The sequence below is a fragment of the Sylvia atricapilla genome, chromosome 15, assembly GCF_009819655.1.
Source record: "Sylvia atricapilla isolate bSylAtr1 chromosome 15, bSylAtr1.pri, whole genome shotgun sequence".
NCBI lineage: Eukaryota > Metazoa > Chordata > Aves > Passeriformes > Sylviidae > Sylvia > Sylvia atricapilla.
In genome coordinates this window covers 7,662,109-7,689,635 of record NC_089154.1, presented here as the reverse complement: position 1 = coordinate 7,689,635, position 27,527 = coordinate 7,662,109, and the positions used below count along the sequence as shown (strand labels likewise).

At 48.6% G+C, this 27,527-nt stretch overlaps 2 protein-coding genes across 3 annotated transcripts; both read right to left on the bottom strand.

The window, feature by feature from the left end:
* Positions 1 to 1,035: 1,035 nt before the first annotated feature.
* On the bottom strand, positions 1,036 to 15,742 carry COG7 (component of oligomeric golgi complex 7). Of its 2 annotated transcripts, none has more exons than XM_066329986.1 (17): positions 15,577 to 15,742; positions 14,763 to 14,911; positions 14,166 to 14,282; positions 13,851 to 14,019; positions 12,794 to 12,876; positions 11,905 to 12,027; positions 10,374 to 10,572; positions 8,229 to 8,356; positions 7,716 to 7,870; positions 6,397 to 6,513; positions 5,796 to 5,861; positions 4,909 to 5,095; positions 3,812 to 3,952; positions 3,290 to 3,373; positions 2,855 to 2,969; positions 1,769 to 1,912; positions 1,036 to 1,555 (listed from the first exon to the last, which is right to left on the bottom strand). In XM_066329986.1, exons 1-17 carry the CDS (start codon positions 15,740 to 15,742, stop codon positions 1,389 to 1,391), a joined length of 2,310 nt encoding a protein of 769 aa, XP_066186083.1. In that variant the 3' UTR covers positions 1,036 to 1,388. The 2 variants fall into 2 exon arrangements, with proteins under 2 accessions (XP_066186083.1, XP_066186085.1); XM_066329988.1 differs by lacking the exon at positions 15,577 to 15,742 and adding an exon at positions 15,304 to 15,451.
* Positions 15,577 to 27,463, bottom strand: GGA2 (golgi associated, gamma adaptin ear containing, ARF binding protein 2). Its single transcript, XM_066329989.1, has 17 exons — positions 27,351 to 27,463; positions 26,686 to 26,770; positions 25,769 to 25,844; positions 25,158 to 25,256; positions 24,092 to 24,215; positions 23,518 to 23,621; positions 23,004 to 23,084; positions 22,153 to 22,290; positions 21,940 to 22,021; positions 20,924 to 21,037; positions 20,495 to 20,662; positions 20,201 to 20,256; positions 19,759 to 19,910; positions 18,794 to 18,963; positions 17,696 to 17,865; positions 17,162 to 17,272; positions 15,577 to 16,576 (listed from the first exon to the last, which is right to left on the bottom strand). Exons 1-17 carry the CDS (start codon positions 27,382 to 27,384, stop codon positions 16,466 to 16,468), a joined length of 1,875 nt encoding a protein of 624 aa, XP_066186086.1. The 5' UTR covers positions 27,385 to 27,463; the 3' UTR covers positions 15,577 to 16,465.
* Between the last annotated feature and the right edge of the window lie 64 nt (positions 27,464 to 27,527).

The following is a 27,527-nucleotide window of genomic DNA, read 5'->3' as shown; positions in this document are numbered from 1 at the left end:
GGATTCAACAGTGAAAAACCAGAACACACAGGGCACATTGCTTAAAACATGGGGAATGGAGAGAGAAGAACCTGGGCATCTCCTCGCACATTCTCACCAACAGACAACAGGTCCCTGGACGGGCGGCAGGTCCCAAAGCTGCTCACCCTGTCCTCATGCCTTCAGCCCCAGTTGGCCGCCAGCCCAGATCAACAGCAGCCGACAAGGAACAGCCCCAAAACCATCCCCAGCAGTATTGGGGCAGGGGAAGGGTGGGAGAGGCACAGCTGGTGATCTTCACCCTCCTTACAGCGGAGGGAAGGGAACAGAGTGTTCTCTGCAGGACAGGGACAGCTCACCATTCCAGTCACAGCTGGCTTATGGAGATGTCTGACATCTCATAAAAGTGGGAAGTGTCTCCAGTGCTTAGCTCCAGCCCTGTCCCAGCCCAGCTGTCCCCAGACAAACCCACAGCAGCCTGAGCCCAGCTGAGCAAAGGGGTTTCTAGCTGCAACAGCAGTGCAGCTGCTTGAGACTCAGCTGGCATTCCAGTTTTGGCACCTCCCTCCTTGTATTCCACCCCACTGTCTCCCAGGAGAGCACACTAAGGCTAGATCAGCTGTTTTACAAAGATCTATATAACAAATGGTAATAAATTCTTCAAGAAAGCATCACTTCCCTTCAATTCCATATGAACTTCATGGGTTTCAGTAGAATACTGAAATGCACTAGGAACAACCTACAAAGCTGGTTTTATTCTCAGGGCTGAGCTTGATCAATCCTCAAGTGCCACCTGAGGAGGCCCTTCCTGACCCTGTATTTATGACAGCCCTGAGTAGTGGCCACTGCTACAGGCAGTGCCCTCTGTGCTGCGCCCACCCCATCAACTCAGATACAGTAAATTCTCTGAAAAAGCTGCCACAAAGCATGAATTCTACAGCACCTGGCAAAAAATTTCCAACACTCCTCAACCTACTCAGAGTCATCCAGAGTTTTTGGGAAATTTGGCTGTAGGACATCTTTCCTTATTTCTAAGGACGGAAAAATGGAACAAGCTTTTCCTAGACAAAGACATTTATTAAAAGTTAGTCTGAAATAAATTCCCCTAGTCCCCGGAGATCTTTTCACTGTCCTTGCAGAAATGAAAATGAGTCTGAGGAGGTAAGTCCTTGAGCAGGGGCCAGCAGCAGGAAAGGCACAGCTGGCACTACAAGACCCTCCTGGTAGTGATTCCAGAGGCAGGGAGGGCACAGCTGGCATTCCAGGCCCCTCCTGGCTGTGATTCCAGAGGCAGGGAGGGCACAGCTGGCACTGCAGGCCCCTCCTGGCTGTGATTCCAGAGGCAGGGAGGACACAGCTGATACTCCAGGCCCCTCCTGGCTGTGATGGCAGAGGCAGGGAGGGCAGAGCTAACCCTCCAGGCCCCTCATGGCTGCAATGCCAGCAGCCATCCTGCGGGGCAGGCTCTTGGCAGCCTGGCGAAACTCCTCTGGCTTGGCCTTCAGCAGAGTTCCGATGTTCTGCAGCGCCCGCGACGGCTGGAGGCCCAGGGCATCCATCACATTGATCAGGTAATCTGCAAAATTAAGGAAAAATTTGTGTTCAATAGACACTGTGAAATGAAAGACGCCCTTCTCCTGGTGACAAAGGGAATCCTGTCCCTGAGAGCTCCCACCCACAGGCAGCAGCAGTGGCTGGAACCCACCAGCCAGGCAGGAGCCCTGCGTGGTGCCAGAGCAGCCCGTGTGTGACGTGAGCTGTGCCCAGACCCCAGTGTGCCCACACTCACCAATGTCCGTGGCCAGCTGCTTGGTGGAGTGTGGTGTGAGCTGTGGGATCTGCAGGATGACCTCACAGTAGGTCTGCATGGTGGCCCTGGCGATGGAGCCCAGCCAGTAATCAGCCACGTTGTCCAGCTCGGGCAGCTCATCTCCTGTACACACAGTCCCGTTACTGCCAGCACTCCTGACCCGCCCTTGCTGCCTTTGTACAACACATAATCCTCACTGGTTAATAGCACCTGAACTGTTCCATCCATGGGACATGGAGGTAATCAGAGTTATCAGCTGGTTTTGGGGCAATCAAAACAGTCATGTACTCTCCCTGTACTGTACATCACTGACATGAGCTCCAGACCCAAAACACTCCCCTGGATTATTCTCCAGGTAAGTCACTTCCAAAGGGCTGATGGGTGACCTGCTGGGACAGGGCACTGCCTGCCACCTCCTACAGGACTCTCTTCCAGATGCAGTTTGCAAACCACGGCAGTGACAAGGATTCACACAAGTTTTTTCCCAGTCCTAAAGGCAGTCTGTGCTCATTAGTGTTTTGAAAATTATTGAGCCATTACAACATGTAAGTGCTTCAAGGTGACATAATAGTAATACAGAAGCCTGAACTAAAGAGCATATTTTTGGAAGGCTTGGAAGGAGATTGTAAATACCAAGCTCTATGCTCTCTACACTGCCTGTGGAAATAATAACACCATGAAGAGCACACAGGTACACTGCCAACCTGCAGGGAAAGGCATTAGGTGCCTACTGCTGTTACCTGCAGCAGAATTAGTGACACAGCAGGTAAGGCCAGCTCCCTGGAGCATGAACAGGAAACCAAACAGAACTCTTCAGACCCCAAACTACCGCTATAATGAACACCAAACTCATACAGACCAAGCCAAGCTTCCAGTTTGAATGAAACCAAAATAATTTTACTCATTCAGAGGTTCCTTCTGGGTTTTACCAAATGATTTTTGGAAGAAACAGTGTGATAGGAAAGGAATCTCCAATGGTTTTGTCACTGTAACACATCCCACCCATGTAATGGCAGGATGGGAAAGCTTTCCCCAGACACTCCAAAGCCTTTGGTCCCACCATACCTTGCTCTGGAGGGTATGGCAGTTTTCCAGCATGTAATGCCAGTTCCAAAGCAGAATCCTCTTGAGTGACAAATGGCTCAAGGTGCAGAGGAAGCGACATAATGTACTGCCCAATCTAGAATAAAAGCACCAAAAGCTGAATCACTCAACAAATGTGAGGCAAGTCCTTTACTAGAGAAAAAGTCACTCGCAGTAAATACACCTGAAAGCAGAGAGCTGAGCCTGACAGCCACTCACTCACCTGCAAATTGGCTCTTGTGCATCATTACACTTGGTACAAGAAATAGTTTTTCACAAGGTCAGAGAAACAGTCACTGAAATACTCATGGTAAGAAAGATCTGTACAGAGAACTGCTACTCCAAGCAAATCTTTGCTCTCTGGAGTGTTCCCAGCAATTTGTTTTCTAGAGCAGAAAGACAGTTGAGTTCTCTTACATTGCTGATATATTCCAGAGGGGTCAGGCTGAAGTTTGGTAGGTCATCTGTCAGGGTCTCACCAATGCCACCAGAACTCCAGCCCTGTAAGGCAGAAAGTGCAGGATGAATCAGTGACTTCCCAGAGCATGAAGCCTGTTCGTATTTTAGAAAGGAGTGACCCAACAACGTGAACTGTGACTACCCAAGGGATTCTAGGAAGCCGAACACAGATGGTGAGAAAACTGTTTACCATGTTATCCCTCAGGCCCAAAACACCCACCCTTTTCTACCCAGCTCCCCGAGGGAAACATGCACACACACATCAGAAAAGCAACACCTCAAACAAACACCAGAGCCTTCAAACACCTGTGCTGCAAAGGCTGTGGGTGAGGGAAGGGAAACTCCCACTGCCTCCAGCTCCCGGGAGAAATGTGGCACCAGAGAGAACCGTTCTGAGCAGGAGACAGACAAGCAGTGCTGACCCAAGGGACCCCCAGGGAAACCCTGCCTGCAGAGCTGAGCCCAGGCCCCAGTGCCCACCTCCATCCTGGGCACCAGCAGCAGCTGCTGTTTGATGCGCAGGAACACCGAGTCGAAGGCCAGGTGATGGGACAGCTGGTTCAGGCGGCTCAGGGCTGCTCGTGACGGTGACAGCAGCGTCTGGGGACCGGTGCCTTTCTCCTGACACACACAGAGAAACATTCACATGCACAAGGGGGCAGAGAGGGGCCCTGTTAACCTGCCTGCAGGGGTTGTATGAGGCACTCCTCGTGCAGCAGAGCTCCCCTCTGTGATGGCACAGCCTGTTTCCTTTGGAATGACCTGTTCCAAGCAGTTTTTCAAGACAGAAACTGCCACTGCTCCCTGAACTGCAGGACAAGTAATCAGGATCATAATCCAGCTCCTCAGGCTCTGGCACATGCTGGATACTGAGAAACTTGCAGAGAAGATGGCAAAGCTGTCTTTTACTCAAAGGGCACAACTGATGCCCTGCATGGAATTAAGCTCTACCTGAAGAGTACCTGTGGAACTGGACAGTTTACTCACGGTTTAAAGGCAAACACAAACACATGACACTGAAGGTGGAACCACAAAAGTTGTAGGTAAACCAAGTGCAAAAGAAACCAAAACATTTTGAGGAAATAAAACTCATAACCTTGAATGCACTACTCCATGTGACCAGTGATGGCAAACATAACTCAGATCCACAAGAAGATAACTAAAGTCATTCTACCCTGTTCACAGATCCATGCATGAATGATCCTACAGAATTCTGTTTCAGACTGGAACGGGAAAAGAAAGCCTCAGAAGGTGGTGTGTGGGCTCCACAATTTGAGATGGCTCAAACACAACCTTCCCAATGCTCACTGAGATAAAATCTCCCTCACCTAAGCTGATAAGGGCACGTTCACAAAGCAGAGCCAGGCTCTGGGGAGAGATGGAATGAGTCCAGACTTCCTGGGTTTGGACATTTCATCTCTCTGTGCATCAGTGTCTCTGCAGAACATAGCCCATGGAAAGGCTGCAGCCCAGCATGAAAAGTCATTAGACTGGAGGGGGAATCCAGGTGTCATCTACCCAATATGGGCCCAAATGCAGACTGTAATAGAGGCAGGCTCTCCAGGCACCAGGGCTACCTTCAGAGTGTAAAGTGTTTCCATAAGGCTGGCATACTCGGATGGATTCTCCTTCAAGAGATAATTGTATTCCTGCCAGGGATTTTTTATGGAGCTCTTCTTTTCTGCAGAACTGGTGTCCTGAAAGCCAGAAAAACTGCAAGGGCTGTATGAGTCCGAGAGATACTTCCCAGCAGTCGACAAAATCCTGAAAACAAGTACAAAAAAGTCACCAGCAGAATCCTCTGGACTCAGCAGTCCTGTCCTCATGCTGGCCCAAGTCACCAACACCCTCCTTGAGTGATTTCAAGGGAGAGCATTCACCGATGGAGACTCCAATTGCAGCCAATCCTCTCACCCAGCTGCAGAAGTGCTGAGAGGACAGAGGGGTTTGTTCTCTGGGAACACAAGGGCAGTGGGGCCCCACTGAGCACTGCAGGCTGGACTCTTCTCGAGTCACACTGAGCATTTCCAAGAAACCACAGGCTGAGCAGTGCACTGCCTACAACAAGGAGTAGCAAGACCTACGTTCTGCCTGTGCCTACACTCCTCAGGTTACAGGGAACCCATCAGGTAAGGCACACCTACACTCATTTCAGCACGTGATTCATGTCACAAGAGTAAGGATCTTGCCAATTTGATCTGGTGGAAAATTCCTTCCTGACCCCCATCTGGCAGCCCATTGGTGGCCAGCCAGGTATCCAAGGAAAAAGATTCTTGGGACTGTCTCAGGGAACATGACTGAGTGGAACAGTCTATGCCCATCTCTGACATGTCACAGCATGGGGAAGGGACATCAGTGGTGGCTTTCCCTCCATGGTCTATGCAACCAAGGCACCTTGGGGTTTGTTTTCTTTCAACTTGGTTCCTACATTGACAGTTCGTGAATTAAGGTCACCAGTGCCCACCTGTTGGCCAGCTGCTGCTCAAAGTCTCCACACTGATGAAGGAGTTCACCACAAATGGAAATTATCCTGGGAAAGAACAAGACAAAAACACACTTTGAGATTTGAGGCAGATAATGCCAGACCCTCCTCAGAGAGACTACCTCAGATCCATGTCAAGTAATTATGAAATGCCAAAACCAAACCACAGCCCACACAGCCCACACGTGTCAAGAGTCAATTTGGTGATTAACTCTGCATCCATTTGATAACAGTGATTTTTTTTTTTTTTCTCAATGGCTTCACTTCCACATGCTACTTCTTGTCATAGTGGGGAAGGCCAGCTCAGTGTCACTGGGGAAAATTCTAAGAGCTGCTAATATTACAAGAGATATGAGATGCAGCGTTGCTTCAGGCAGGGTGCGAAGCCCCACAGCCCTCCCCATGCCAGAAACAACCTGAAACCCATGGCTGACACTGGTGCTCCCAGGAGCATTGCAGCACAGCAACCTCAGCCCTGTGTTCTGCACTGAGAACTTTGGTAAACTGACCCCAAGTAGTTCCCTTTCAGCTTTGATAGAAAAATCAGCTCTGAGCCAGATTAAAAAAACCCTAAACCCTTTACCGGACAGAGTTTTGGAATGCACTCCAGTCCTCCTGGAACAGGGAATCTGCCAGGACATCATCCAGTTTACATTTCTTTCGTATAGACTGCAGTGTGTTTGTGAAGTCAGATGTATACCTGCAGGGAGAAAAGGAGAAGCACCAGCATAAGAGAACAGGCTGGAGAGCAGCAGGAAGACAGGCCCTGTGATTTCTCAGTCAGTCCTCTGCAAGGGCCAAACAAGAACCAGAAATACTAAACAGAGTACAGAAGAGACACTCTGGTTCCACTCCAAACAGGTGGACGTGAAGAACTGATCAGCCACAGCCCACTCAAGCCTAGACCAGAAGACAAGGAATGTGATAGATGCTGTGTGGCTGCTCAGTTTGCTGCCTGTGGATTACCAGGAGCTCTCCTTGCCCATGAGAAGGAAGGAGTAAGACATTTTAGTTACCACTACACTGACCATCTCCTAGGAAAGACCAGGAAAAGTTTACACGGCTCCTGCTACTCCAACATCACTTGGCCCTTACTCCAGGAACATGGTGACAACAATCTCATGAATTCGTTTGCTCAGCTACTCCCCAGATGAGAACACGGATAAAAAGTAGAACATTCTGTTTTCTACACACCCCCATTTTCTTTTTAATAATGCCCATAAGCTGGAGGCAGGTACATTGCTCTGTAATTGCCTATAAAGAAGGTGAGATCAGAGACTTGTGCTTTCCTCTTCCCCCTTCCCAAAGGGCAGCAATACCTGATTCATACCTTGTGAGCAGCTCTTTCAGTATCGTGAAGGAACAAGGAGTAAATCAGTATAGGAATAGGAAAGTGATACTTTAAGACAAAAACTAAGAGTGAACCTCACTTGTGGGGAATCTCACACTTACAGGCAGATCCTGAATGTGAGGTCACTTGTCTGTGATATTTCGACTGCATATTCACTAAATCAGTAATGTTGGAAAAGACCTCCAAGATGATCAAGTTCAACTTCCAGACTTATTTCCCCACTGACATCTACTTTCATCAGCCTAATTTGCCTTATTTTGTTTTGGGAAACATTTTCTCCTTCAAAAGTATTTATTAAAAATGAAAACTCTGCCCAACCAGAATAGAAAACAGCTGGCAAGCCTTTGATTTTGCTACAAAATCTTCCATTTTTCCTCTAGAAAACAGCCTGTGCTTGAATGAAGCAGCAAGAGGGATATTGATGACTCATGGTACAGTCAGAGACACTTTCTGCTCTCAGCCATTTTCCATAAACTACCAAGTCCTTGGCCACAAACTGCACACTCACTACTGGCTCAGGATAAATGGAGCAGTACCTAAAGGCACCTTACTTTGAGAACAGGGCTTTCAGGGCCTTCAGCAGCCCACACACCCCCAGGCCATCCGTGAGCTTGACACAGTTGTCGACGGCTCCGGCCGCCAGAATGAAGAGTTTGTTGACCGAGTGGTTCAGTTCCTGGACACAATCAATCACCTCCCAATGCTCCTAAACAACAACAGTAACAACAAAGCTGAGCTGGACTCTTCTTCCAGGCAATACAGAAAACACACCTTGCGTAACACAGTGTTCTCAGGTATCTTCCACTCTTGTCTAACTCCTAAGGCAGAATCATGCTGGTGCTTCCACCCTCCTGCCCATGGACTGTAACAACAGCCAGGCTGCCAAACCCTGTGTTCACCTCAAGGAAAAACAGTTCTGCCAACAGCAGAATCTTCTGCAAATAAAAGGAAATATAACCAAAAAGGAGAGGGGCAAAGAGAGCAGTAACTATGACAAAGACCCCCTGTGCTTAGTGGAAGCTTCAGCCTCTCCCTGGATCGCGGAGCAAAGACTGGTACATTACCAAGGGCACTGCACTGATCTGGATGAGGAGATTCTCTTCTTCCAGGTCTCCATACTCGAGTTGATAGGGCTTGTATGGAGCATACACCACTTCCACCAGCTCCATCACTTTCACCAGGTTCTGCTCCTCTACAAAGAATCAGATGTTTAGTTTACAAAGAGATGAATATGCTACTAAAAGCCTCATTTCAAACTACATGCAGTTCTTCCACTAGAGCATTCTGCCTGCGCAGGCTTGGAATGCTGCCCAACAGCTTCAATCTCAACTATACAGATTGTTTTTTTATTTTTTTAGAAACAAGATTATTATCTCTACCTGCTTCCTAAAACCAAGATGTTCTACCTCAACAAGTGCCTCAGGAAAATTAACACTCACTGACCCAAAACAGCCTGGGTGAGAAAAACCTATCAAACATTCCAACCTACAGCAGAAGAAATAAAATCATCTGACAAGTGAAACACATTACTCCCACTGGCATCAAACAGGGGCAATCCTCATTTATCAGAAAGCCTAGTTCACACTTCAAATAATTGACACTAATTCAATTCACTCAGCACTACTGTGCCAGTGTTCATCAACCAGAGCTGAATGTGAAGCACAGACTCAGCCTCTCAGTGCCATGCCTGAGCAGGGAACTGCCAACCCAAACACAAAGCAGGGCTGAATGATTATTGCTCAAATCAGAACTGGACACCAGCTGCTCTCACAAAGCTCTGCCAAACACAAACCTGCAGCAAACCAAAATTACTTTGAATCCTGGATATCAGGAAAGACTTTCACACCCTGAGGACAGGAAAGCAATGGAGCAGTCTGTCCAAAGCCAGCACTGTCTCTGCTTGGACATTTTTGAGACCAGACTGAACAGCATCCCAAGCACCATGGTCTGATCTCACAGCAGATCCTGCTTCGAGCAGCAGACTGGACCAGATCATCTCCCAAGGTCCCTTCAAAACTGAATTACCCTGTGAATCACAGCTGAGCCCTCCCCTCACATCCTCAAGCAGGAACTGGTTTGACTCTCCTCAGCTGAGTCACCTGGCCTTTCCATTCTTGAGATTTCTTTTCTCAAACATCTTACCTCGCACTAAAAGAGACAAAAATAAAAGCTTTGGAGTTTTTTTTAAACACACTCAGATAACAGTTCAGCAGTGGTCTTCCTATTCCATTGTCTTCTAGAACCTGGCATTATTTTTCCAAGTCCTTTTTACTAATTTCTATAATGAATGACAAATTAAGCTAGAAAATGACTGACATGTGTGCAACCAGAGAGACAACAGACACAGTCACACTCCCTGACATTGCCCAGCAATCATAATTTACAGGATCAAGAAAGAATCTGGGTTTAGACAGCTCAAGACAATGTTATGAGGAACCAAACACAGGAAGCACAGCATCAGAATGATCCATTAGCTTTAATTTTGGATTTTCCCATAGCCAGCCTTTGAAGCAGCCCCACCAAATTCATAAGGGTCTATAAATAGTCAGCAGCATAAACTTGTGCAAACACAGCACCTCACTGCTGTGTGGTTTGTGGGGATTACTCAGCAATCATGACCAAAATGACAAATGTCCCAGAGAGAGGAAAGCATAGGGCAGATTTGGAAACAAACACTGAGGATGCTGCTGGGAAAAAACTACCAACAGTTCAGACAAAAACACTGGGCATTGTCACTTGATTAAACCCTGAGCCAGTAGCAACAGAAAAATTACAAAATCAAATACAAGCATCCAATGGATGCAGCCTTCAAGCAGGTTTTCTCTTGTTTAATGAGGTGTGACAATTCCAGGAAACTCCTCAACTTTTCTGCTTTGTGATCTCTCACAATGGGTCTCGCTGCCTCCCTGGAGACATTTCCTCGTCTGGGAGACAGAAGAAACAGTAAAGCTGGTAAAAGGAGAAGTGCTAAATGCTATTTACCCTGCAGAGCCAGCATGCTCAGGACAGGGCTGCTTCAGGAAACTCAGTGTTGTGTCAACAGCCCCGGTGTAAGATACACACACAAACACAAAGGTGCAAGCCCCGTGGAACTGGGCATTGCTTAGAACAGATAATCCCTCCCTCCACCCAAAACTCAACAAAACCCCACAGTGGGACTTCACAAAGGGGACAGCAGAGAATGACAGAATTCAGTGCCAGAGCCTTACTCAGGTTTGGCAGCATGGCCACCTCCAGCCCCTTGGCAAAGTGGACAGTGGCCTCGTGGAGCTCCAGCAGCTGGGTCAGCTTGGTGTCCTGGCCCGTCCTCTCCATGGCAGTGCTGAGGCACACAGGGATGGAAGGCACCAGAGCTCCCAGAGTTTGAATCAACAGCACAGTCACGATTTCATGGGGGTTCTTGAAAACCTGCAGAAGCAGAACAGCTATTGGCAAAAGCACGTTACCTGATAGGAACACACAGCAGCAGAGAGCAGCAGGCAGCTTCCAAACCTGAAACACCTCACAAGGGGTGGAAAGCCCAGAAGCAGCCTGCTAAGGCTGCAAGAGCCACACTGACTTAGCACACAGGACAGCCTGACTGCAAGTCTAGGGCAGTACGTATTTACTGCTGTGCTTCGAGTACAGCCACCAAGAAACTAGAAGACAGGCACAGGCACTACAGTGATTCAAAAAACACCTGACAGAAGAGGGCATTTGAAACAGAGCACTCAGTTTACACAGGTGTGTTGGGAAACAACATGAATCAGTAAAATATGAAGAAACAGGACTACATCACAAGCCAAATCACTGGTCAGATAGGCAGAAGTCAGTAGTGGAAAGGCTAGAATGCCTGTAATCAGCTGAGAATCAGCCACTCCACTAGCATAAAACTTTTTACAGCCTTCACTATGACTTTTTCATCAGCTATTCTGCTCATTAGCTTTGAAAGCTGGGTTTACCATCAAAAAGGTCCAAGAGTTTTTCAGAAAGCAGAAGCAACACAGGAGATTGTGGCACGTGGGGCACAGCTTGTGTCACTCAATCTCACAATCCCCAGTTCAAAGAATATCTACTCAAATGTAACCTGACATCTGACCTGTAAGTCACATCGAATCATTAGGCAGAAAAAATACATTTCAAGGAAACACTGAGCTCCTCTGCAACACAGGCCTTGCACTGACACCGGCTTTGTGACATGAAGATAAGAATCTTCTACCCTTCATGGATGAAAAACTCTTCAACAATATGAACTTATTTCTTCATTTCACCAAAGGACAAAATCTTTTTTTGATCCTACATTATTCTTGGCAGGGAAAACAAGCACACAGACTCCAAAGGGTGACAGCAGAAGCCCTCAGATATCTTACACAGAGCAACATGCATCAGTCCAGCATGACCTTGAGGGCTTCCTCCAGGCCAAGTGATAAAGCAATTCAGGCATTTCAAATGTCTTGCAACAGAACACATTTATAACACCAACAAATTAGTTTTAACTGAAGATATAGATGAAAGTGATAGAGCAGCTTTAATGTCAATAACACAGCAACCTTGCTGCTGGTGAAAAACCAGAGCTCAAACCCTGCCTGCAAGGGCTGGACAAGGAACAGTAAGTGGGCTGCAAATCCCACCCCGCACCAATCAGGCCCAGATTGTAACTCAGGGAGAGCAGCCATGAGCTCTTCAGAGCTTTGTGAGGAATCAGAGGGTGCCCAAGCCTGTCCTCTCCTGCCCCTGCAGCAGCAGGAACCTGTCACTGACCTGTGCTGCCCACTGGAGCTGGGCGTGCCAGGTCCCCAGGAGAGTGTCATACAGCTCGTTCAGCTGGCGGGTCAAGCTCAAGTCACTCTGGCAAAGCTCCTGCCACACGGCCACCAGCTGCACCTGAGGGGGAACAGAACCATCTGAGAAGAAAAATGACAGGCCACAGGTCTTGCTTTTGTTATGCCAAACCCAGCACTCCCCACGCGTGGCACTTCTGCCAAAGTACAATGCTCACCCTCGCTCCTTTCTCTACATTTCAGCATAACATATAATTCAGCACCACAGAAGGAAAAGATTTTCAGCATGAAGCTTGAGGCTTCTCAGTGATTCAAAGATTTAATTAACATCGGTATTTTACTCATAAAATGAGATTGCAACTGATACCCCCACATAATAGTTGAAATACTTGGCAAGCCCCAGCCTTGAACTTAATCCTCAAAAGTCACAGTCATGTGAGAAATCTGAAGCTCAGGTTATGGCTACAGAACTGTCTGGAATTCCAACTTTTAATCTTACCTGAAAAGAGTTTACAGAAGTCAGCATCTGGCAAGTTGCAGTAATAAAGTTACTGCTGACATAGCCACAACCACAGAAAGCAAAGCAAAACCATGAGGCACAGAGAAATCAGGCAGAACACACATATCCTGTGTCTGCTGCAGGAAGGGACACAAGGACCCGCATGGAGAATTACTCCTGCAGCACTGGGAGTAACCAAAGCTGGCCAGAGGCAGCAAGAGAAGTCGGAGAAGGAAATACAGAGGAACAGGAGCCATCCCCCAGCACAGCACAGCTGAGATCCGCGGGGCAGCAGCTCCCTCTGCAGTCAGAGGCCAGCAAGAATTCCCACTTTTATTCCTCAGTGTTAAAATGTTACCAAAACACTTACCTTGTGACACTTGTAATAATAAGCAAGAAGCTGGGGCATCCGATCAATTTCAGCGAAGACTTTAACAAACATTTTTGCCTGATCTAAACAACAACAAAAAAATAATAGGCATCAGGAACAGTCTCAAAGCTGAGAGTGAGACATCAGTCTGAGCAAGAAATCCTCTTCTAAAGGGAACAGGCACAATGGTCTACACAGAAAGAGACAACTTCATCTCTCATTTGCTTATCTTCTCAAACATGAGCAGAACTGCCTGAAACTCACCCTCAAATAAGATCAGACAGCACACACAAGGAATTAATTTAATTCCTTAATCAGCACATAGTATTAACACATCCACTAACAAAGCCAGATGAAGCCAGAGCATTTCCTAGAAGGAAGTAATTAGTTTCTAGAAACAAGCCAGCATTTACAAACCTAAAGCATACCTGACAAAGGCCTCAGCTTTGCTTTCACCTGTCCTCAAAATGATCCCTGTGCCTCAACTGACTCATGGCACAGCTGCTCCTGCACAGAGCTTAGAAGCACAGGTTCCTCAAAAATCTGGTTTGTAACCCACAGCCCCAGAACCATCCAGGACCCCAAGGTCCACAAAGATGAGTGTCAACAACCACTTTTCAGAAGTGCTGACAGCAGCACAAGGAAGGAATAGCACAAAGAACTGTTCAAAATAACAAATTTTCCAAAGAGAACTTGTAAAACTGCTTTTACAAAGTAGTAGGAAGTCAGAATGCTTCCAAACAAATTTCCTTCCTGATTACACCAACAACACCACGATAACAGAACACCAGGGCCCTTCTGCTTATCTGAGCAGCACCTCCACCTCAAACATCCACATGGCCCATAAAATCCTGTCACCTTGTTTCCTGCAGTGCCCACAGATACCCCAAACTGTAGGAAAATCAAAGCAGCACTGGCCTACAGGCAGCTGCAGAGCCCAAAACATTCCAGGGCATCTGCTCCACCAGGAGAAGCCCAGGACCCAGGACACCAACTCTCCACCCAAACTCTGTTTTAAAGACAAAAAACTCTGTGTTTGACACCAGGAGCCGCTGACCTACAGACTGGGAGTTGAAAGCAGCAACAATCTGAGGGCTGGCCATGGCCTCCAGGCGGTTCTTCAGTGCCTCCAGGTGCACACACTTCTCTGAGTAATCCGGCGTGTCCACCAGCATGGCCAGGCTGCTCTGCATGCTCGTCAGCTTGGCTGAAATCAGGGACACATCCTGCCAGCAGGGAAAGGCAGCCCGTTAGCAAGGGTGACCTCAGCATCAGCAGCAGCGACATGTTTCACGGTCACTTCAAAATGCGACTTTAAAACACAGTTCCCTGAAAAGCTGCAGGCACAAAGTCCAGATAATTCAGTATTTACCTGTGTTTTAAGAGTCTCTTCTATGTCTGCACTTAGTGTGCTCCATTTGTCTGCCTCCTGAAGTGACTCGGCAGCCAACTGCATCCTGGACTTCACTCGGTCAATCTCTACCAGGACCTGAAGGAAAAAACACAACATTATGTTCCCCACTGAAACAAAAAATGACTGTCACAGATCCTTGGGAGTTATCTTCTGCTTAAATTTTAAAAACAAAAAGGTGTGAAAATATTATATTATTACAAGAAGATGAAATGGTTTGAAGGAGCTAGAGATGTAGAAACATTTTTTGAAGTCAAACAACTTTGGTTAGTTTAGGTTAGTTTGAATTCTGGTCTAGCTCTTTTACTATTCACTTTGCCTGAAAATGCTCTGCACCCCAGGCAGAAACCAGTGTCACCAGCCAGGTGAACCAACACCTGAGCAGCTGTTCCTCTGGACATGCAGACTGCACAGGCCTGTGTCACATCCAACTTTTCAATATTAATGCTAAAAGAACTGGTTTTGTCTATCTTAAGTTCAGAAGATTATTTCATATTAACAACTCTGGAACCTTCAGAATTTCACAAATTGCAGATAAACACTAAGACAAGAACTGACCTGCATGGACTGAGCTGTGTCTTCTTCAAACTTCTTTATATCTTCTTTAACAAGGATCATCTGCTCCTTCAGGAATGTTGCCTCCTGCTTCAAGACTTCCACTTCCCGGAGGACTCTGGGCATGTTCTGGAGAGCCTGATGGCTTGTTTCTGCAGGAACACAGAGCAGGCAGTGAGGGGGGTGAGAGCCCTCGCAGGAACAGGTGCTCTGTCAATAATCTTGTCTAGTCTTTAGTACTTGAAAAAACCCAACGCTAGACAACAAAGCAAAACATCAAACAACAAATCTTGAGACGTATCTTTAAACTCTAAGTACGTATTTTATTATCGGGACCATTTAGGTTTTAAAAAGACCTCTGAGGCCATCAAGCCCAACTGTTCCAAACAGTCCAGTCCTGTTCCCCCAGCGCTGCCAAGGCCACCACTAACACATGTCCCCAAGTGCCGCATCCACATGGCTTTTTAATCCTTCCGGGGACTCCAATACTACGCTGGGCAGCCTATACCAGGGCTGGGCAACCCTTTCGGAGAAGTAAATTTACCCTGTTATGCCATCTAACCCAGCGCCGGCAGGAGCTGCTGTTTCCCAGCATTTATCGCAGATGTGCTGGTGAACAACTCCGAATCCCTCTGTCTCGGGCACGGCCGGCCCGGCCGGGATCGCCAGCGTGGCCCCGGGGGGCCGGCACAGGAGTGCCTGTGGCGCCTCAGGGAGGTGCAGGTGTGCGGACAGGATGCCAGGAGCACACGGGCAGAGCCGAACGGGGGCCGCAAACCCCGGCCCGCCCCATGCCCGCGGCGGCAGAGCCCCGCACCTTCCACGGCGTTGTTGACCTCCTGGATGAAGAGCTGCAGCTTCATCACCAACGTGGCGGCGTGCGCGTCCACCTTGCCCGGGGCCTCCTGCTGCACGGCGCGGAACGCCGCGTTCACCCAGCCCTTCACCTCGAACTCGTCCGACAGGAACCGGGAAAAGTCCATGGCTGCGGGGGACAGCGGGGGGACAGCGGGGGGACAGCGGGGGGACAGCGGGGGGACAGCCCGAGCGGCTGCGGCCCGGGCCCGCCGCGCACCCGGAAACGCTCGGCAGGCCCGGGGCGGTCCCGGGGCGGTCTCTGGGCGGTCTCTGGGCGGTCCCGGGGCGGTCCCCGGGCGGTCCCCGGGCTGTCTCAGGCCGAGAACCGGCCCCGCGGGGCCTGTGCCCAGGCCGGTCGCTCCCCGGGCCTGCAGCGGGGCACGGCCTGGCCACGCTTTGCTCTCTCCCACCGCTGCCGGTACCGGCGCCCGCCGCCCCTCAGCTCCCGCTGCACCCCTGGCATAGACTCCGGGGAAACGGGGCCGGCGTGTCCCTGTGTCTCTGGAGCAGGCTAGCACGGGGACTGAAAGCTGGTGTAGATTCACTTTTTTTTTTTTTTTTTTTTTTAATGCAAAAAGTGAAGGGGAAGTGGCCCAGAAAGAAGCAGGGAAGGTGTGCATGGCAGAAGAAGCACGGAGGCTGCGGTGCTCTCCAGCAGGCTCAGCTATGGGGAAAGGCTGTGGCAGAAGCAGCTGGTTCACTCTCCTCCTGCCGGGCACAGAAAGGAGGAAGGCGGTGGCAGATCCCCAGAAAAGGTGCCCTTACAGGGTGCTGGCCAGCACTGCTGGTCCCCAGACCCTCCCCATCTGTGGACAAGCCAATGTGACAGTGTCCGAGCCAGCTGGACTTCAGCTCCTGCCCCAGAGCTCTGCTTCTGGAAAGCTGGTCACCTCGCCCACCTCACTGAAGGGCTGCACACCCTGCGTGAACATCAGTTTGTACTTCAGTCGGATGGGATCCTGGGACAGAAAGGAAGAGAGAGAGGCACACCATGATTATAAACTCCTGGACTCCTTCACCCCTCACGGCCTTGCTGCAATGAGTCACCTCTGAAAGGGGAAACACCAGCCTTGTAGAAGCTCTGCACAGAAGGAAACCCTGGATCTTCCTAAGATAGACATGAGCAACTAGAAGACCTGTGCACACCACCTATGCAGGCATGTTAGCAATCCAGGCCTAGCCAGCCTACTCAGACAGAGTTCCTTACACCAATCTTGGGTTTCATTATTATCTACCAATGCAACAGATCTGCCACCCATCCCTTGTGCCTTGGGTGCCCTTGTGTTTCATCAGCTGCCAACATCTGCACAGCGAGTGCCTGGAGCTGTCCCTGTGTGCAGATAGTCCAGAACTGTGCAGGCCCCTGCAGCAACTGCCCACACAGTCCTTCAGACTGTAGCTCTGGAAAGCTCTTTGAGCAGAAAAAACATCTTCCCAGTACAGTCCAGAATGCCCTGTCTCTCCACTGCATCTCCCTGTTATTAAGACTCTCCCCATCTTTGACACAAACAGCCAGTGGGATTCCCAGTGCCCAGCAGCAGCACCTTGTGTGGGTTGGCGAGCAGCAGCACCTGGGACACCACTGCAGGCGGGAGGAGAGGGTTGAAGGCTGGCAGCTCAGAACCAGAGGCTGGTTGTAACTTTATTTGCATGGTCTGAAAGAGAAAACAAAAGAAACACTTCTTAGTCCATGCTGGGAAAGGGCTGCGAGCATCGTGGAGCCATGGAGCTGGTTAAAGGTACCTCAGCCAGACTCTGTCGTGCAGTGAAAAGCACAGCCTGCAACTAAAGGCAGATATTCCTACATAGCCAATTCTATGCTACACGTGCACAGGGAGCAAGAGCCCTACCCAGGAGGCTGAAGCAGCAGCTCTGGAGCCCTTTCTGGCTGTAGCAAAGCCATGGATACATGCTCTGAAACAGGCACTGATGCCACAGGCACCACTGTACAACAGGTTCCCTGTGCAGAGACAGAGAGCCACACAATTTCCCATGAGCAAGGCAAAGAGTGAGAAATGGTGAACCTTCTCTTCAGGACATTTCTGAGCATCTCTGCTACTTTGTCACAGGCCTCTCACCTTTGGAACTGCAGCCTGGAACACTATGTCCTTAATGGGGTGTGCTGAGGTGCTCAGCATGGACAGAACCATCACCAGCACGTCTGGCCGGCCGGGAGCTGGCTCTCTGGAGAAGTGGAGCATGGCCTTGAAACCATTCCTGTCATACACAGTGAGTGGACAGATAGTGCCTGCCAGAGACAAATTGAGAATCAGAATCAAAGCCTGGATTCCTCTCCCATCTGAGGGCGAACAGGAAAGGTGGGATAAAGAATAGCAAAAAGGAAAGTGCAGACAAATTTTTACTTCCTTTGGCAAATTCACTGACTAAATGGCACAGAGCCCCTGATTTACATCTGCCTCTAAGGCAGAGACAGGAATCTGAATGTCTGCATTTGGGATTTAGCAGCTCAGGTTTCACCAGTCCTTGAGAGAAGTCAGGTGTGGATCCAAGAGATATGGTGGGAAAAGCAAAGTGCCTTTCTTAGCGCACACAAGATTTGGCTCCTCACCATCCATGCCTGGCAAATTCACACCTGACTATCACCATCCAACCCTTCCAAAATCCACTAAGACCTTCACTTGAGACTGAGGGCAGATCAGGATGTCTGTGCACCTGTCCTCTTCCAGCAGCAGTGAGAGCCAAGGCTCTGTGGCCCGGGCTGAGACCCCAGGGTGACACATACCCAGGAGATGCTCTGGGGAGAAGCTGAGAGCTGGGCCATACAGTGTGAAACCAAAAAAGCTGAGGTGGAATGAAGAGCTCTGCTTTAGGAAGTGGGGCAACTCCCACTCAGGAGTGTCTTTTAGGACTTTCAGTAGAACAACTGTTCAAAGTTTCACTGAAGGAGCGAAGGATAGCGTTTAGAAGCACATTACAAACATCAGCCAGGGCAGTAAACTGAGTAATGCCTAGGAAGGACAAGGATGTTGTTATGCTATGATCTCTAGCACCTACTCAAATTCTAAGGTGCATTAAGCCCATCATAGAGCAGTCATTACTTGTCTCCAGCCCACCCACACAGCATGAAGCTACTTTGGCTTCCTGTCCTGCAAAACTCATGGAAGAGCTCTAGTAAGCCTCTGGTAAGCAGAGCTGGAGCACAGAATTGCACTTACTTGGTGTGACTGAAATTAGAGGCACAAAAACGTTTTCTAGAGAAGCATCAAAGGAAGGTGAATGCAAAGAGGCAGCAGGCTTCAGCTCATAGCCTGGACTGATGAGTGCAGGATCTGCCACTGAGTTACTTGGAAGATCTGGAAAGGTTAATTTCATTGGTAATAAATCCCTAGAAAGAAAAGCATGCAAAAAGCTTGTATTAAGTGGGAATACTACAGGGAATATACTGTCTTCTCTGTGTCTGTCTATATTCCCAATCCCTCATCCCTTTTAGGTATAATGAAACTACAGACTTACATTCTGAGTCCTTGAGGAATTCAAAAACTCTATCATCTGTGGAAGATCTTACTGTTTCAAAATTCATTAAGGCAGAATTTGGTTCTGTTACTGTGGTAAAACTTAGGTTTAGGTCTTTGGAAGGCTGCCGTCCCTGTGCACAGTTTCTCTGGAGCCCTAGTCAGGCAGATTAAAGTAAATTCCAGCTCAAAGAGACTGCAGGAAGCTGGAAATCTTCAGTAAAATTTCTTGTATTATGGCAGACTGGGTAATTGTCTCCTGCTCTGAAGATCTATGGAGATTAATTTGATTCATGAACTGTTCCAACCTTCCACTGAATGCCTGGAAACTACTTTGTCATAGTCTGGAGAAAGCTGAGGAAAGTACTTTTTGAGTGACAGATTATTATAATAAGGCCTGACTGTAAGTTTTTTGTTCTCTTAGCTCAACATCACCTTGTTATCAACCAGTGGGATTTGTCTCCCCAGATTTCTGACCCTTGGAAGGTCCTGGTGTGCAATTACACAAACTGCAATTAACACGTGCACAACTGCAGGAAAGAGCCAATGTGTGCATGGATCACTTGCCATCACTAATCAGGGATAGCTGAAAGGTTTTCCTAAATCTCCCTGCTGTAAAAGAATTCCTCAGCCCCAAAATCTGACTCTATTATGAAGAGTTTACTTACAAAGAGAATGTCTTGGTCCTGGATTGTGGAGAGAGATGTTCATCCAGGCTCTGGAATTCACTCTTCACTCCATAGCTGTCTTCCCAGCTCTCCTGTGGTCCCAGGGTTTGAACAGCACTTGCACCTTCCCTAAATCCATTGTGTACAGCAGGCTGGAAAATAAGGCCCTTCAGGTTCAAGCTATATAATATCAGCAAAAATAAACCTGCTGTGCTGAAAAGAACTCTGTTTTTCAAATACCACTAGCTGGAGTAGAAATACATATAAGTCATTTGGTTGCAAATTGCACCTGATGTATTAACTGAGAGCACAAAGATTCCAGTTTCCCTTCAGAACAGAGTGGTACACCGAAAATGCTGCCACGGAAAGGCAGACAAGCAATCATCTCTGATTTTTGTCCTTTATGTCCTTATGGACTGCAAAGTATCTGAGCATCACTCACCTCTGCTAGGCCAAAATCAGGTGGTGGTTTCTGTATGACAGGGGAGTTGCTGAGACCTAAGAAAGATACCGAAATGCCACAGATAATTTACAGAAAACAGCTTTTCTGTAAAGCCTTTTCTGTAAAGGTTCTTGCTTTGCTGTCTAACACTTCTAAAGACACTGTGTCCCTGAAAACTTACATCTGGAAGGCTCTACTTTCTCTTGGGACTGACACTGAAGTCAAAGTTCTCCTCTCTCTGTTAAACACTACAAACCCCAGTCCCAAAGGTGACACTGAAGGGCACCTACAGACCTAAGGACTGTAACTCCTCCTCCAGCAGGCAGGTGGAGGTTGTGCTGCTGTGCCGGGAGGCCAAAGGTGTGTCTGCAGAGGGGTCTGGGGGGGTCTGGGCCATGGCCTCCAGCTCGGAGAAGTCGATCAGGGTGTAGCTCTTGATGCGCCCTGGGGCTGTCCGGCACCCTGGGGGAGCAGAGACAGAGTTAGCAAGGAACCTCCGCCAAGGGGTGGTACATCCATGGGTACAGGTGTGCCTGAAAGGTGAAGAACTTTGGGAATATTTTCTGTTAGGTATATGCAAGGGAATATGATGGTTACATAGTGTTTTCCCCTGTGTTATATAGCACTTTCTCCACATTTGTTCTCTGAGCAGCACTTCCCTCCCAAACCCCGCTCCTGCCTGGCGTGCAGGAGCTGCCATGGGACACTGTGGGTGCTTCTCACCTGGTGCAGAGCTGGCAGCTGGACCTGCTCCATCCCCGTTCTCCTGGCTGGCCACAACCTGCCTGTACTGCCCCAGTGCCTGTGAGAGCTTGTCACTGGCCTGCAGGACCTCAGCTGGGAAACCAGAGCAAACACAAAATACTCATGTTGCAACAGGAAGGTCGAGTCAGCTCCCTGGCACTCCCTGAAATGCTCGTGAGGAAGGGACAGTGCAGCTCAGGAATGAAGGCAGCAGAACAGGCTGCCCTCAGCCCCTCACTCACTTTTCATTTCATTTTGCACACACAACTGCTGATTCCAGGCCTCTCATTTATCAAGATCACTTTGAAATCTTATCCCATCTCTAAAATATTCCTAATTCCTGCCATCTCTTCTGCACTTTCTTTTTCTCCACAGGTTTTCCCTGTGCACTTCAGTCTATAATCCAGCACTTTCCATCTGAAGAGCCCTGGCACCTATGGGTATGAAAGGAAGGTGTGAGGTGCAGTTGAGCTCTCAGGGTTCCTGTTTAGGATGTTTGTTCAGCAACTATTGCTTCAGTCAGATTTTCAAGGCATATGGACAGGAATGAAATGCCAATTGTGGAATTCAAAGATTCTGCTCTTATCAAACTGACTCTACCCTACCCGAAACCAGGACACCATCCTTGGTATTACACTTAAAAATTAAAAAAATAATCCTCTTTCTGTGTTTATACACAGGGAGAACTTCAATATCTGGAGAGAAAAGGCCTCAAAAGCCTTCAGTTCTCTGAACATCAGAACTCAAAAAAACTCAGAAAACCACCTCAGCAGAAGAAAGGGGTTCACTGTTTAACTTTGGGCTCCAAGTGAAAATTAACATCTTCCTCAGAGAGGAGCAGGACGAGACCAAAAGCCACTTCCCCTGGGCATGGTTTCATGGTGAGAGTGGGCAGCTTTGCCTACAGGGTGCCAAGTACCCGAGCAACCCCCTCCAGGGCAGGGCACAGCCCTGTCACAGCTGCAAAGAACTACAAGGACAATTTTTGCTCTTACCTAGAGCCTCCTCGTCAGCCACAGCCTCACTGGCCAGGCGGAAGAGCAGCGGCCTGAGCTTCTCACAGCGCTGGAACAGAGCCTGGGGAGGAAATGTTCCACTGCTCAGGACACAGGTACAGGCACAGCTCTGTCTCTGCAATCACCTGCAAGTGGTGCTCCCTCTAGAAGAGGGAGGAGAAAGAGCATTTATGCAGGAAAAGGAGCATTTACCTGTAGGGTCTCCTGGTCAGCTGGGGATAATTCATGTCTCCTGTAGTTCTCCAGTAACTCATCCATACGTCTGACATTCTCAGAAACCTCGCTGATGGTGTGCACTCTTCGGGACACCTGAGCTGACTTCTCTTGTTCCTGTGATGAAACATGAAAGAAAGGTAGATGATGATTTGGCTGACACAGCCAGTGCACGTACTTGGCTAGAGCACTCAGGGTCACACTATTAACATTTTATTGCAGGTAGAGAAGGCACAAAGCAGCACAGCTGAGAACATGTCTCCAGCTGCCCCATCAGGGCACCCTGGCCCTGTGCTGTGGAATATGGAATACACCTCACCACAGGCACAAGCGTGACTTCAGAATTTGAGCTGGGAGTTGTTGAGCTGTGTTGTTGTATGTCACACAGAATGACATACTCAACCACAGGGCTTTGTTAAACCAAATTTCCTCTATAGGCAGAGGAGTGGGATGGTGCTGCAGATGGAACATGCAAACAGACGTGCACACACTCTGCATGCAGGAAAGAGGCGGTTTTGTACAGAAGTTGCTTTTTTCCACCTGGAAACTGAGTTTATTTTTGGAAATTTCCAACCACTACTGCCAGAGTCCCACTGACATGGAAGTGTCCTGCTGTATGCACATTCACATATTCCATCCTCCTGGCAATGGCATACTTTAGGGAAACAAAACAAATTGATCCCGTGCTGTAATCTCAGAATAATTTGGAAAGACTGAACATGGCCCTTTCTCTGAGGCTGCAGTACAGAGGGTCTCCTGTCAAAAACCGAATGGCCAAGTTCCCTCCCACCCTCCCTGGCTGCAAAGAGGCTTCTCCTGGGAATTCCCACCTCTTTAATGACGCTCTGGATCAGGCGGTTGGCTGCCTGCAGGTCCTCGGGGTGGCTGCTCTTCAGGAGCTTGGCCAGGAGCTGTCAGGGCAGAGATGGGACAGCAGTGAGCAGCAGCCTCTGGGCACTGTGCACACATCCCACACCACAGACACCTATAATCCTGGAAATGTGTCAGCTCCTGTCCCATAATCTAATCTAGATTACATTGCTGCCTGTATACACTGGCTGTTCAGGATTAGGAGCTCTGTCTCTGCAGAAATTCTATAAGACCTGGAGAAGTCCTCCCCTGTGGAGGTTTCATGGAAACTGATGTTTTTCTGTAAAAAAGTTTCACTTTTTACTAAGGAAATATTTCTGACAAAGCCTCAGAGAGTTCTCTAGATGTTGCACTGCAGGAAGGATCAGCATTATTCTGAGACAGTCTATCTGAAACAGGAGAAGCTCCCAAAATATTACTGAGCCTCTTTTCTCATCAGTGCAAAACATAGGGCATGAAGACTCTAAGGTTTACCTTGGACTTCTCTTCATCTGTGTCAAAAACAGAATTCTGAGGTCTTGGAGAAGGGGGAGGTAAAATTTTGTCTTCTGGCAGTTTGGGATCTTCTTTTACAATCCCTGGAACAGGTTAACAGTAGTTGTTCAGTGATGCCCAAGCTGCTGAAACCTCAATGCTCAACGGTGCATGAGGTTTTGCAGAGATTTCTGGATTAAAATACCACTGAGAACTATTAAATATAATGGAATGGATATAAAATCCATCCCAGGATCCATCTGAACTCATCTCTCATAATCCTGGAAGAGTATTCCAGGGCAAAGATCACTTCTGAGCCTGTCCTGTACTTTTTCCCTGCACACAGTGTGAAGAGGCCTCCAGACTGGTCTGAGCTGTGGCTCAGGAAGGCTGTTGTTTTGAAAATCCCTTTAAACATGAATCTTTCAGAACCCAACCAGCCTGGGACCTTTGTCCCTTTTCCTTACACACATGTTCTGAAAAAGCTGAGTCACAAACTGAGGGCGGCAGATGTCTGTGGGGGAAACCACGGGCTTGGGAGGCTAAAAAGGAAACTGAAATAACAGAACTGAACCTTGTTTCTTCAGCATCTGATAAGCATCCTGGATTTTGACTTCCTGAGGAAACCAGACTGTCCAACTGAATATCACTTCGGTGACCCTTGACTTGACTTTTTCTGAAGACCAAATTCCATAGTACTGAAAATAAGACAGTAAAGAAAGACAAAAAAGCTCAAACCCAAAGAATTGGTGCCAGATCTGGCACAGCAATCGAGCCCCAATGAGTTTATGTGCAGACACCAAGGATAAAATGGATTCCTGTGAGTTTATTCATAGTGCTGTCAACTGTGTATCTTGGGGTTAGGAAACACAAGAAATGCTATGGAGCGTATGAGAAGCATACACGTGTTCTATAACAATCAAAATTAAACCACTTCAAGCTCTCCGATCAATTATTGAATCCAAAATCCAAAATAGGTTATTTTAATGAAAACAGTTCTGTGCTTGACTTTAAACACTCCCCTTAACTGCTGCAATGCAATCATACCACTGACCTCAGCCAGCCCCAAGTACAGGAAAACTGAACAAAACCAGAAATGAAAGTTATTGTCTCTTATCACCATCTGGGTATTTTCTCCAATTTCTCTCATTATTGACTATAAGCACCCCTTTTATTACAAAAAAAACCACAGACCTTCCCATGACCAGGCATTTCAAACTCATAAATTATATCAAATGATATCAAATTTTCAAATTCATTAAATGATATCTGTCCTCTCAGACCAGTAAACAGAGTTGTCTTTAGTGATATGTGCTTTGAAGTCTGTGGTTTCACTGAAGTCCTGTTACCAAGCCTGAGACTGAGATAAGGAGTTTTGTTCTTCAGCTGAGCATTTCTTTGAAATCAGGTTTTTGCATCTCTGCCCTTGGGCTGATGCAATGGAAAACGAAATGTGCATCAGTGTTAAATGTGTGCAGGATCCACCAGAAAGGGAAATTCATAGGTATGACACTGAGAGGGTCTCAGGCAGGTCCAGGCCTACCCCAAGGAAGAGGAGCATGGCCAGAAGATCCCACTGCCTCTGATAAAGCAGAGCTGCATTTCTTATCCTGAAGCACCCTGTAACCACCATCACCTACCTTTGGGGAAAGCACTTTAATCAGCTCATTCAGAAACCTGAATTTTGCCATTTCACTGTGAAATCTGTCACCACAGTTGTTCACACAGGTCTCCAGCACCTGCAGGAAACAGAATGTTACCAACAGGAAATGAACACACAAGGCTTGTGGAGCGTTCAAAAACTTCGTCATTACATTACTAAATGGAAGAAATTTCTGACACTGCATTCACCAACACAAGATACTGAGAGAGTCACACAGCAAGAACGTGTTTTATTCCTTCATCTAACCTTCCTAAGCAGCACATTTAAGATCACCTGCTCTCTTCTACCCATCACTAACAACTTCTGAGCTATTGCCTCTATGGTGGGACACAGCTCACACAGCCAGAGCTGCAGACCAACAAAACATCACAGCAGAGCAATGTGAGGAGGAACAGAAGCAGTTCCTCCCTCCACTGTGACCTGATTTCTGTATTCCTTGTGCAAGGGAAAGTTAAAAGGGAGAGGCATCCAGGAGAAAGACATCAACACCTAAGAGAAAAGGAAGAGAGAGCTATCCTGTCTGCTCTGCTGTTCTACCTGCCAAACTCTTTCCAAGTGACTGCTTTGTGTGCAGATGGAAGTACTCACTGTGAGAGCATGGAGAGCTTCTCCCTCCTGAGGGGACTGGATTTTGTGTGCCAGCAGCCTCAGCGCAGACAACGGGCTGGAGAAGAGCAAATCAAGTCACACCATGCACAAGTTCCCGGGAAAAACAAATGCTGCTGGGCTTGGTCTGCACAGAAGAGCAGCTGCTGGATTCACAACAGGATAGACACACTTCCTTGGGCACGGTGCTGGCCAGGGACATGTGCACACACACGGGGTGCACTGGTGACCCCAGCACTGCCCTCCAGCCATGCCCAGGCCCTGTTCTTTGGGAGGGAGCAGCAGAGGCAGGCTGGGGGATGTCCCTGGGCAGGCACCACGGGGCTGGCTCTCTGCAACTGCAGGAGCTTCAGTGACAGACTGGACAGCCTGTGCCAGCTCCTGGGCATGAGCTGGGTGCCAGACTATGACCTCTGAACACAAAGATGATCACTAAGGTTTGACAGTCGTTTGCTTAATTAGTCCTTGCTACTTCCCAACAGAGCCCAGGCTGTCAGCTGGAAGGTGAGGAAATCTCAATAGAGATCTTCCACCCGTCTGGAAGGAAAAGCTGAGGCTGAGCTCCCTCAGGGCTTCCCTGCAGAGCCCCACAGCAGGAATCCTTGGCCAGACTGCCAAGGGCACAGCCAGCAGGACCTGCTGCCCGGTGGGCTCAGCAACTGATGTGAGAGCCCATTCCCAGACATCACCCTCTATCACATTGGCATGCACCTATTTCCAACTCATATTTCCAACTCATTTTTCCCTCCCGGGAGCAGCAGAGCCCAGCGAGCGCCCTCAGCTCCCTGTGCAGCTCAGCTGCTCAGTCACACCGTGGCTCCAGTTCCCGCAGAGCCAGGAGGGAAGCTCAGAGCCAGACACGGCCTGGGTGAACACAAAGGGCCGTGTGTCTGCCTTACCCCTCCATGTCGGCGTTCACCTGGTCGCAGAACCGCTGGATGCATTCCCAGTTTTCCTCGGAGATACTCGGGTCGGTGGCCTCATCTTACAGAGGGAGAAAAACAGGAGAGGAAGAAGGAAAGCCCAGCCTCAGTGCGACAGAGTTCTCAGAGCAGGAAGCAGCTCAGACCTCGCTGCTCCAGAGCTTTTTGTAGCAGAAAAGGGAGGTCCAGGATGAGCAGGAAACAGCTGTTACTAAAATTTGCCTAAAAATATAGTCCCAAGCACACACTTAAAATCAAGCACAGCCTGACAGCAGCAGATGTTGCTTTTAGCAGGAGAAACTTAAAAACCATTTACAGGCAGCTCTCCTGGGACCACGGCAAAAACTTGCGCTGGAACACAGGCAGTTTCCACTCTTGCATGAAGGAAAGAAAGTCTTTTTTGGCTTTATCCACTCCCCAGTCTGTTGCTCAGCCAGCTTCAGTGGCTGAGGATGGGCAGGATAGAAGGGGAAAAGGACAGATGCAGCAAGACAGCACCCACACCCCCCTACAAGGGTTCCGTGGGGGCAGTGTGCATTTCCCCACGGAGGTGAAGCTGCTCCAGTGCCCACCCAGTCTGGAAGAGGCAGCAGAGCCAGCAGCCAAGGCAGCCCCGACCCCCAGGCCCCAGCCCCACTCACTGAGCCAGCGCTGCAGCTGCTCGGTGCCAGCCATGGGCTCCGTCCCTCCGCCCTGCCCGCGCAGGAAGCAGCTCCCGCCGCCCCCACGCCCCGTGGGCAGCCCGTGTGAGACTTGTGAGTGTTCCTGGGCTTCGCTGTGGGCGTGGGCTCGGCACAACACCCGCCAGCACCCCTCAC